General features: G+C 50.6%; 3 protein-coding genes across 11 annotated transcripts in view; 2 read left to right on the forward strand and 1 right to left on the reverse strand.

Annotated features, from left to right (window-relative positions):
- Window positions 1-183: 183 nt before the first annotated feature.
- On the forward strand, window positions 184-4,405 carry TRUB2 (TruB pseudouridine synthase family member 2). Its single transcript, XM_057374686.1, is given in 10 exon segments — window positions 184-315; window positions 436-564; window positions 660-734; window positions 1,259-1,320; window positions 1,644-1,725; window positions 2,250-2,322; window positions 2,774-2,910; window positions 3,515-3,748; window positions 3,751-3,776; window positions 3,779-4,405. Coding segments are annotated over 10 exon segments (1,029 nt in total). The 5' UTR covers window positions 184-209; the 3' UTR covers window positions 3,884-4,405.
- Window positions 4,406-6,064: 1,659 nt separating this feature from the next.
- Window positions 6,065-8,847, reverse strand: SWI5 (SWI5 homologous recombination repair protein). Its single transcript, XM_057374687.1, has 5 exons — window positions 8,646-8,847; window positions 8,451-8,546; window positions 7,937-8,058; window positions 6,903-6,997; window positions 6,065-6,656 (listed from the first exon to the last, which is right to left on the reverse strand). Exons 1-5 carry the CDS (start codon window positions 8,790-8,792, stop codon window positions 6,592-6,594), a joined length of 525 nt encoding a protein of 174 aa, XP_057230670.1. The 5' UTR covers window positions 8,793-8,847; the 3' UTR covers window positions 6,065-6,591.
- An 881-nt stretch (window positions 8,848-9,728) lies between these two features.
- Window positions 9,729-9,904, forward strand: part of GOLGA2 (golgin A2) — a 20,075-nt gene continuing 19,899 nt past the window's right edge. For 5 of the 9 annotated variants that reach the window (XM_057374663.1, XM_057374668.1, XM_057374662.1 and 2 more), the window contains exon 1: window positions 9,730-9,825. In XM_057374663.1, coding sequence (XP_057230646.1) covers window positions 9,778-9,825 — 48 coding nt within the window. In that variant the 5' untranslated portion in view covers window positions 9,730-9,777. Of the gene's footprint in view, window positions 9,826-9,904 lie in introns of all 9 variants that reach the window. The other 4 variants (XM_057374669.1, XM_057374666.1, XM_057374667.1 and 1 more) reach the window with 2 other exon arrangements.

Genomic DNA, 9,904 nt, shown 5'->3' on the forward strand with positions numbered 1-9,904 from the left:
GGCCCGGCTGAGGGACCGGCCCGGCTGAGGGACAGGCCCGGAGGCCCCAGGAGCTGCGGCGGGGGACACTTGCCTGGGGAAGCAGAAGCCGCCCGTAGCAGCGGGACCCCCGCCCGCAGCGCCCGCAGCAGCAGCTGCCGCATGCCCGGCGCCGGCCCCGCCGCTGCCCCGGAAGCGCCCGGCGGGGCGCGGGGCGGAGCGCAGCGGGCATGGCGGCGGCGGCGGCCGAACTGGCCGGGCTCTTCGCCGTGTACAAACCGGCGGGGGTGGCRTGGAGCCGCGTCCGGGAGGCGCTGGAGACGCGGCTGCTGCGCGGTGAGGGGCCGGCCCGGACGTGGGTGGGAGCGGTGAGCGCGGCGGGACTCCCGAGCCCGTCCCATCCYCAGGGGCTGCCGGTGGGACTCATCCCCTGATCGCCCCCCGCTTCTCTTGCAGAGCTGAACGCGGCKCCGGGACGCGCCCCGCGGCAGCAAGTCCGCTTCCTACCGACCCCGGCCGCGGACGGCAGCGGGGCCGTGGAGCTGGTGGCTGCCAGGGTGCCGGTGCTGGCTGACCAYCCCCTCGGTAAGGGCACAGCGGGGCCGGGGCCGGGGGAGGTGAGTGCGATTGGAGCCCCGGGCAGGCGCTGCGGACCGGCTCCAGCACTGTCTCCGTTTCAGTCCGAGGCCCGCGGTTCAGGARGCTGAAGATCGGAGCGGGTCACCGGCTGGATGTGAAGTCCTCRGGAGTCTTCGGTGGGTCTCGTACCGGAGCAGCACCGCGTCCTGCCGRCTGCGAGGTTACGGATTTCCACGCACAAGAAGCGGTGGATGCTCGGTCATTGCATTAATGCAGCCCCTGGATCTCACAACCCCACTGGGAGTTTAAGTGCTAAAACACAGAATAAATGTCGCAGCAACCTGCTGGCAAAGCCAAATGGGAGAGACCCTTCACCCCCAGCACATGGGGTTTTGCTGGAGGACACCAATCTTGTTCTCTGCTCCACCATCTGAATTGGCTTCTCTGTGGCTGGCACTGCTGAGCATTTGCMCASAGTAYCCAGGTGGAAAGTTCTGGGGAAATYGAAGAGCTCTGGTTACAGCCTTAKGGTTTTCAGGCCAGCCAATAACCTGGGAGTCTAACTGCTCGGACATGGCTCCTAAGGAGATACAGCCCTGTCCAAAGGGCAGGAGTGGTGTGAGTGTGCAGTGCTGTGTAAATGCATATCAGTGACTTTTTGTGAGGCTGAATAACAGGTTCTCCATTTTCTRTGTTTCAGTGCTTGGCATTGGCCATGGGAACAAGCTGCTTACTGATCTGTACAACTGCCACCTGACCAAGGTTGGTGCTGGCTCTGAACAGGCCCCAGAGCCTGGAGTGCCATTGCATGCTTGATCCTGATCCTGCCCCACTGCCCTATGTCAGCCTTGTCACAGTGATTCTGCTCTTGAGTCTCAAACCTACCAACGCTTTTGAGAGCTTTGCAGGGTCCAGAGTTTCATCTTTCACATGAGCATCCACCTGTGACCTTTTGAGCAGAGGATGCTGCTGTCTTTTTGTGCAACACTCATAGCCTACACTTCTGGCAGCTGCATGGTGCAATACTGCTGCTCAATTGCCTGGAGTATTTTTTTGATAAATTGCACTCCTTGTCCTTCTTCCAGGTTTATACTGTTGGTGGGCTTTTTGGTAAAGCCACTGATGACTTCTCAGACACGGGGAAGTTAATAGAGAAGACAACATTTGGTAAGAAACTGATTTTTTTTTAAACAGAACAGATTAACAGCAGATTAACTGCAAAGCATTTAACCAGGTGAATTGCACAATGACAAAAGCTACACCTTGCATGTCTTCTAGTCCCTGTTGTTGTTGTAGTCCCTGTGTTCTAAATCTAACCACAATGTATACAAAGCCAGTGTGAATGCTGATCATGGTGGTTGCTGGGCAGGATCCAGATCTCCCTGTAAATCAGAGATATYAGTTGGAGATAGCAGTTAGATTTCCTTGAATGAAAACATACGATAAGAAAACTGGAGCATCCACATTTTGAAATCAGTTAAGTGAAATAACTCTTTCCTTTTCAGTCCAGCTCTGTGCTGCTCCATGYAGAGCCAGGAGAAGTGACTTTGCAAAGGCCACCCTTCAGCTCTCATCAGCCCCTTTTGATGTGACTGCCTGCTTGAGGGACAGCAATACCTCAGTGGCACATTTCAGACTTTCCAGTTTCTGGATGGATAATTGAGACTTTGTTTCTGTCTTAATATTTGCAGATCATGTCACAAGGGAGAAGTTGGAACGGATTCTCGCTGTCATTCAAGGGACAAATCAAAAGGCCCTGCTGATGTGCGTATCCACCGGGGAAATGAGCTGATCTGATCCCACTGCCATTCATTGGTCTTCAAAAAAAAATGAGGGGATTTTGTTTTCTATAATCGAAGTCTTTAAAGGTTTGAGTGCTAGCCAGGGGCAGAGAGGAGTTACTCTGAGTGCTCTGTGCTCGGGTGAGAGGTTGCAGTTAAATGTCCTTCTTGTATTCCAGAATCTCCAGCTGGTTTAGGACCAATCTGATACATTAGGGCTGACAAAAATGTCTTGTAGACATGACCAAGTACCTCCTTCCCAAACTGTGCTACACTATTGATAATACATACACTGCTAAAATACATGCAAAAACTTAACAGATAGTTTTAAAAATAAAAATTGCACCTCTGTTCTTTTGGGGAATGGAGATAATATGAGTCTCATTGGAGAGAAGTACTAAATGTCTGTCCTGGTCCTATTTTTCTTTTTCTAGGTATTCCAACATTGATATGAAAACACAAGAGGCATACGAGCTGGCTGTCAAAGGGTTGATTCGTCCCATGGGAAAAAGCCCCCCAATAATCACAGCTGTTCGATGCCTCCAGTTTGCACTTCCAGAATTCCAGCTAGGTAGGAGTGGCACAGAATGTACTGGGGAAYATATACTGGGAGTATGTATTGTGGCAAATAAGTTGGTACTCTTGGTTTTCTTACTCATGATTTAATGCAAGATGAGTTGGTGGGGATTTCTTAACAGCTCATAATTCTCTGGTAGATCAAGCCAGCTCAGTTTTTTCCTTGCCAGTTCAGATCTAAGCCCAAGGCTGGAAAATTTGCATCATGAATACCCATGGGGGAAATTCTTCTTGGCTCAGTGTTTCAGTGTAATGCATTTCAGTGCTGGGTTTTGGGGGTTTTATTGCCCTCCTGCAGCCAGTCCCCTTTTCCTCACATACTATTTGTTTTATTAAAAGGATGCCTTTTTTATCCCCTTTGAAATACCTAAATTTCTATGTTACTCTCCTATATCTATGGGTTTGTTTCTAAGGTATTCACTTTGGAAGGGTGTAGAACACGCTGCAGTATTGCACAAAATCATACCACACTTGATCTTAAATAGAGTCCTCTGCCAAACCAGTTYTTTCAGCGTAACTGTGAGTGATATCTGGATTTACAAAGTCAGAGCTTGTGTCAAAGCTTTGCTTCTTCTGAAAGGATGTCTCTGTCATCCTAGAAATCCATTGCTTGCATGAGACTCAGCAGTACCTCCGGAAGATGGTTCACGAGATTGGTCTGGAGCTGAAATCCTCTGCTGTGTGCACCCAAGTGCGGAGAATACGGGACGGGGTTTTCACGCTGGATGATGCTCTCCCGAGAACCCGGTGGGACCTGCAGAGCATCCGGGAGGCAATTCRGAACTGTCAGCTCAAAGTGGAAACAGAGCTGGAGAAAACACTGGGACAGGGGGAGAACAGTCCCCTTCATCAGCTGGATGGGTACACAGCTGAGCGTGCTCCGCAGGAGCATCCACAAGCAATCCCTGCAGCACAATATGGCAGTGAAGTGCCAGCAGCGTGATGGACAGCAGAAGCAAAGAGGTTAATTGCAGTTCACTTCCASCCTTTCCTTGAGATGGCTTTTATCAGAGGTTTTTTTTTTCTTCAGTGACAGGCTGTATCATTTTCTTTAAAGCATCACAAACAGTTCATTAATAGGAGGTAGCTGTGCCAAAATTCCTGTTGACTTTGAGAACATTAGGTTGCTAAGGGATATAAAAACCCATTCCTGAATTGTTTAKCAGCAGGAAGTAGTGTCTTAGAGAGCTGTATTCCCTTGACTGCACAGATTTGTTCCTTGCAACTGGCAGCATATCTTACCTGCTATATGGATTTTATTTTCCCTGTGTTCTCCTAGAATATTTTGTTTCCATTAGCCCTGCTCTCAGACACATGAGAGCTCAAAATCAGGCTAAATGAGGGCTGTGCAGAAGAAAACACAGCTTACCCAAAGCAATGCAAGGAAATGGTTTTATCCAGAGCAGGCATCTGTGATGAAAASTGGCTTGTAATGGGAACTAATGCACAGGATACACAAAAAATAAAACTGAAAATGACCTCATAGAGAAGAGGTTGATTCTTGCCTCAGTACTTACAAATGTACATTGACCCATGAAAAACCCCAGCATGTGCTACTTTTTTTTACCCTTTTTTTTTTGTCCTGAGGAGCCAAGGATGTTCACTAGTCTCTGTATCCTGCCCTTGCAGACAGCATGTCCTGCCCTATGGTGAAACTGTGAACTCTGTGACACCATTTGGTCTCTGTTAGCTCATTATAGCAGGGTCTGACTTAGCAGAAACACACTTTCTAAATTTAAGTTARAAATCTGGAATTGCATTTACCATTATTACACTCAGTCATTTCCCAGCTATATACCTAGTTAGTTTGGAGATTTATTTATAGAAAGCAGGAGATTTGTTCTGTTCCACTCCTTGGACAAAGGCCAGCATATTTCATCCTCCAGGTGACAGCCATAAAGGCACAACAGTAATTCTGGGAGGGGCAGTCACAGGGACCATGATGAAGTATCTCAGTGGCAGTGTGCAGTCCTGTCCCAAAGCATCCYGAGTCCTTAACTTAGTCCCTGGAATCTTTCAGTTCTGGATTCCTCTGCACAGAAGCAGCCAGAACAGCCGTGGAACGCAGCTGCCACCACGTGGCAGAGCCACCATGCCAGCAGCAGGGACTCCCCAAGGATACTGTGCCCTGTTCTCAGGTTGTTCATCCTCCATGGACAAGGGATTAGGATCAGGGGACCTTCCCTGGACATGTGCCCGATGCTCCCTCAAGTGTAAACTCATTGCAAAACCAATTTCTAGTGGTGTGTGTCATTGTCAGAGGAACGTTTTGGTTGGAACACTGCAGGCTGAACCAGTCCTTCCACATGGGAAATACCAGGCAAAACAGCAACTTCAATAACAAAGTTGGCATTTCCCAGTTCTTGCCACCTTGTGATTTTTTTCCTCCCCTTAAAACTACTCCAAAACACAGGAGTTTTACACATTTGGCAGAGGGGTACATGTGGGGGGGATATTCTTGTAAACAGTCCCCTGAGAATCAATTCTGATCTGGCCACAGCAAATATCCTGGACAGCTGCACATCAGCAGAGACTTGCTTGGATGAATCATGGTATCAGGATCTGTCTGTCCCCCTGCGTGAGACCACTCCCCACAGCTTTTGAGGCAAAACAGACACTTATTGGTGATGTTGCTGTGCCACATCCAGAGCCAGGGGTGCAAAACCAATTAGGAGCAGCCTTGTGACTGGTTTCTGGCTTTCAATCACAATGAAGATAGATGAATTAGATTAAAATTTGGAAGTCACAAGCAGATTTCAGCATGGGCCTAACTGGAGACCACAGGGGAAACTTACTGGCTAAAAGATCTTGGAAAGTAGGAATGGGTAGAAGGACATCAAGCCTGACTGAAAAGAGGACAATAGATCTGCAGTGAGCAGAGCACTTCATCACTTCAACTGCCCAAAGCAGCCAAATTTAGTCTGTGCAATGACTCTTAGCCCTGATGCTGACATTGAAACCCTCGTGCTCCCAACATTATCCATTGTCCAGGACAGTGCTCGCTCCCATCGTGACTCTGCACTTAGAGGAGAAAAAGGTCATTCTGCACCTGGACATTCTTGGACAAAACATTTGAATAACAAATGGTAGTTATCTCAATATAGTTTTTTCCCAGGTTCATACCATGTTTTATAGGCTTTTAAAGTGAATTACTGACAGATGTGAAGGCTGCTTTATTCAGAATAGACACTTGGACACAACTTGACATTTTACCGTTTACTACAGAAATGATACARAATCTCCAGATACCAGAGCAGGTAAAGACAAAAATGCAGAACACCCAGACTTCTCTGGATTTGGTGATAAAACAAAACCCCCCAAACCACCACAATTTCAGCCTTCTTCCCTCCCTACTTCTGAGGGTTTTCCTTTCAAAGCAGCTATTACATTGCACATTTGTATGTCCTCCCTCTATCCATTCAGTAACCAAACAGCCCCTGGGAACTGCAGGGAATCAAAGGCTCCATGGAAGAGGCTCAACATCAACCTGAATTACAGCCTTTCAGAAAAAAAAAATCCTGTTGTTCAGGCAGTACACAGAATTATCTAAAATCCTACATCCCTTTTCCAAAGGTTCCTTTTTGACTTTCTGTCTCTTCTCAGCCAGGATGACACCAACATGTAATGGCCCAGTGACAGTCACTTCTGCAGGACATGGCAGTCTCCAGGTTYAGGACTAATCACTGAGCTCCAGGTCATACTCAGGATAGAGCTGTTTTGTGGTGACCCCTCGGATAACAGCTAGGGAACAAAGAAACAGCATKGCCTTCATTAAGCAAAGATCAGTCAGAAATGTGTTTTCCTCCCCTAATTATCCCATGGCACATCCCATAGGCAAGAAACCAAGGTTTTGCAGCTRTGCCTCCTGCTTGTCCAAATGCTTTTTTTAAAGTGAAGAATCTGTGATACAAGCTTTACCTCCATAGTGCAGCAGCTTCTCTCTGTGTATGAAAACACTGATTAAAAAAACAGCTTTCCCTTCCTTACCCAACTTGCCCAGCAGCATCTGTCCAGCATCTTTGATTTCATTGTACTCATGAAGCAGAGAGATGTGCTTCTCCAGTTCCTCCAGGCTGTAGCCCCTGTAAAATAACACCAGAAAGGTCACAAATGACACAGAGGGACTGAGGACTCCTGCTGCTGTGGGAGATACCTAAGCCTGGCACCTCAAAAGCAGAAACAACACAGCAAGTGCAGTTCTGCAAGCCATAAACATGACAGTTGCAAATAAGCTTAAAAAAGCCAATTTGCCCAAGTTCTCAGAATCAAGTAGAACCAAGAGTAGGGTGTGGTGAATTCCATTGATATGTATCTCTAGTCTGTAGGTAGGGGAAAAAAAATAAGAATCACAGAGTCATTTAGGATGGAAAAGACCTCCAAGACCATCAAGTCCAACCTTTGGCCAAACATCACCATATTAACTAAACCAGAGCACTGAATGCCATGTCCAGGCATCTCTTGAACACCTCCAGGGACCATGACTYCATCACCTCCCTGGCCAGCCCATTCCAAYRTTTAATCAMCCTTTCACCMTCCTGATGYCCAACCTGAAGTTTTCCTGGCACAGCCTGAAGCCATTTCCTCATCYTCTTGCTAGGTCTGTTTATCCTTGAGGGTGAATCAAAAAGGGTTCTGAAACAGCATTTGTTGTTCTACCATTTCCACACTATGCACTATACTTACCTTACAAAATACCAATCCTTCACAACAAATAAAAAATTGCTAAAATTATCTGTTCCCAGTTAACACATAATTACCTCAGGAACACCCAGGCTAAAGCTAAAATCCTTTTATGCAACTTCCTATTAAAACTTGTTTTGCTTTACCACATAAAGTGGAAAGAACTTCCTCTTGTCTCTAACAAGTCCCATCACTTGTAACAACACTGTAACCAACATTGCACCATGCCAACAATGCCATCATACAAGGTCAGCTCTCAGCTCCAGATCCTGGACATGTTGTTTTAAAAACAAAAATAATTGAGGCATCACAGTGAAAAAATGAGCTTGCCAAGGACATACTCGGACAATAATTGTGCAATTTCCTGGTCTAGAGCAAGGTTCTTCTGTTTCAGCTCTTCGATTTCACACTGCAGAGCTTCTTCGCTGGTCCCATTAGGCTGGAAGGACCTTGGAGACAGGATCTGTAGAGCACAGAAAACATTTAGCAGGAACTCAGCTCTGGAGAAGATGCTCGGACACTAACGGGAAAATAGTGTGTGTCACTGGATAAAACAGGAGAARAGAGAAAAGGAAAAGAAATATTCCCAGGATAGGGAGGGAGGGCCTTAAGTAAAATATGGATCAGTGTACGTAACGTTAGCCTGCTCCATATCACATCCTACAGCACTCTGGAGAGTTACATGAAGTGAAAATAATTAATTAAAAGTCACAATCTGCCTTTTAGGAGAAGCTCCCAGGACGACACACTGCAAACTACCGGGCCGGCACTAACTCAGGGAACCAGCAACTTCACCCTCAAGGAAAAACCCTCCCACGGGCTGGGCTGAGCCGCCGCGAACGGGCSAGGGGCTACCTGGGGACAGGACAGAGGCGGCTCCGGGGAGCCCSTGCACAACTCACCGGTGGCCTGAACCCGACCGTGCCGCTCCTCCGGCCACCGCCCGAGACCCTGGCAAAGCAGAGGGCGCCGCGTCAGGGGCCGGTGCCACCGCCACCTCGGCGGGGACACGGCCCGGGAGGGGAGTGGGAGCGGGGGACCGGCTCGTACCTCCTGGGCAGGGCCCGCAGCGGCGGCTGGTGGAGCGGGCTGCGGCCCGCGCTCGGCGGGACCGGCTSGGCCAGGGCTGAGGGCTCCGCGCTGGGACTCGGGGCTCTGGCGGCACCGGAGAGTTGAAGTCCCGCCGCCGCGGAACATGCCGGGACTTGTAGTCCATCCGCCGCTAGGCACACCAGGAGTTGTAGTCCTGCCGCAGAGGGGCACGCTGGGAGCTGTAGTCCTCTGCTGGGCCCGGTCGTGGTAGGGCTGCAGGTGACATTGGGTGTGACAGAACACAATTGTCCCAATGGCCGAAACCAAGGTGGTTACATTCAGTGCCTCCGAGACGCCTCAGCCCCTGAGCTCAGCCAGGACAGGGATCCGGGGATCTCCGGGTCACTCACACACAATCACAGAATGGGAGAATCAATCAGGTTCGAAAAGACCTCCGAGATSATCGGGTCCAACCTGTGGCCGAACACGACCATGTTAACCAGACCACGGCACTGGGTTCCACGTCCAATCTTTATCSTTAAACACCTCCGCAGTTTATTTTACCAAGGTGAGGCTGCCTACACCCTCAGCTGTCCCTGTCTCCCACTGGGCCACCGCAGCTCCCTCCGGGCCTGGGCTCCTCMAGCCCCTCAGAGCGGCTCGGAAAGCGCTGGAGCCGTGTCCCACCGCGCTCGGGCCCGGCTGGCGCAGGGAGCCGTGTCCCTGTGAGCGCCGCGTCCAGCGCTGGGGCTGCCCGAGCCTTTGCTGCTGCCGTGCTTGGAAAGTCAAAGGATTTGGGATCACACACAGCAACCCCGCTGCCTACGCTGCCCGCGGGCTCAGAGGCAGTGCTCGGGTACTCAGGGCAGAACGCGAGGCGGGTGTACGGAACGCGCCCCGCAAAGGCGAGGGAAGCCCGGTTGGCTCYTCTCGGCGTTACTCTGGGCTGTCGGGTCACTACAGCAGCGGGACAGCGCCGGGTGTCACACAGGGGTCGGGGTGTCCCGGGGCGGGAGTGCCCCAGCGGGGCCGGGCTGTCCCGCGGTGTCACCCCGGGGTGTCCCGGGGCGGAGCGGGGCCGGCCGGGGGAGGAGCCGCCACCGCCCCCGCCGCTCCCGGCGGGCTGACGTGGCCCGGGCGCGGGGCGGACATGGCGGACGGCAGCAGGCAGAGCCGGTTGGCCGCGGCCAAGAAGAAGGTGAGGGGCCGGGGGACCGGGCAGGACGGGACACGACGTGATGGGGCTGAGGGTGGGTGCGTTCCGTGGGCCCCGCGCG

Source organism: Malurus melanocephalus, unplaced genomic scaffold, assembly GCF_030028575.1.
Source record: "Malurus melanocephalus ecotype Western Australia unplaced genomic scaffold, MMel_1.1 scaffold_230, whole genome shotgun sequence".
Classification (NCBI taxonomy): Eukaryota; Metazoa; Chordata; class Aves; order Passeriformes; family Maluridae; genus Malurus; species Malurus melanocephalus.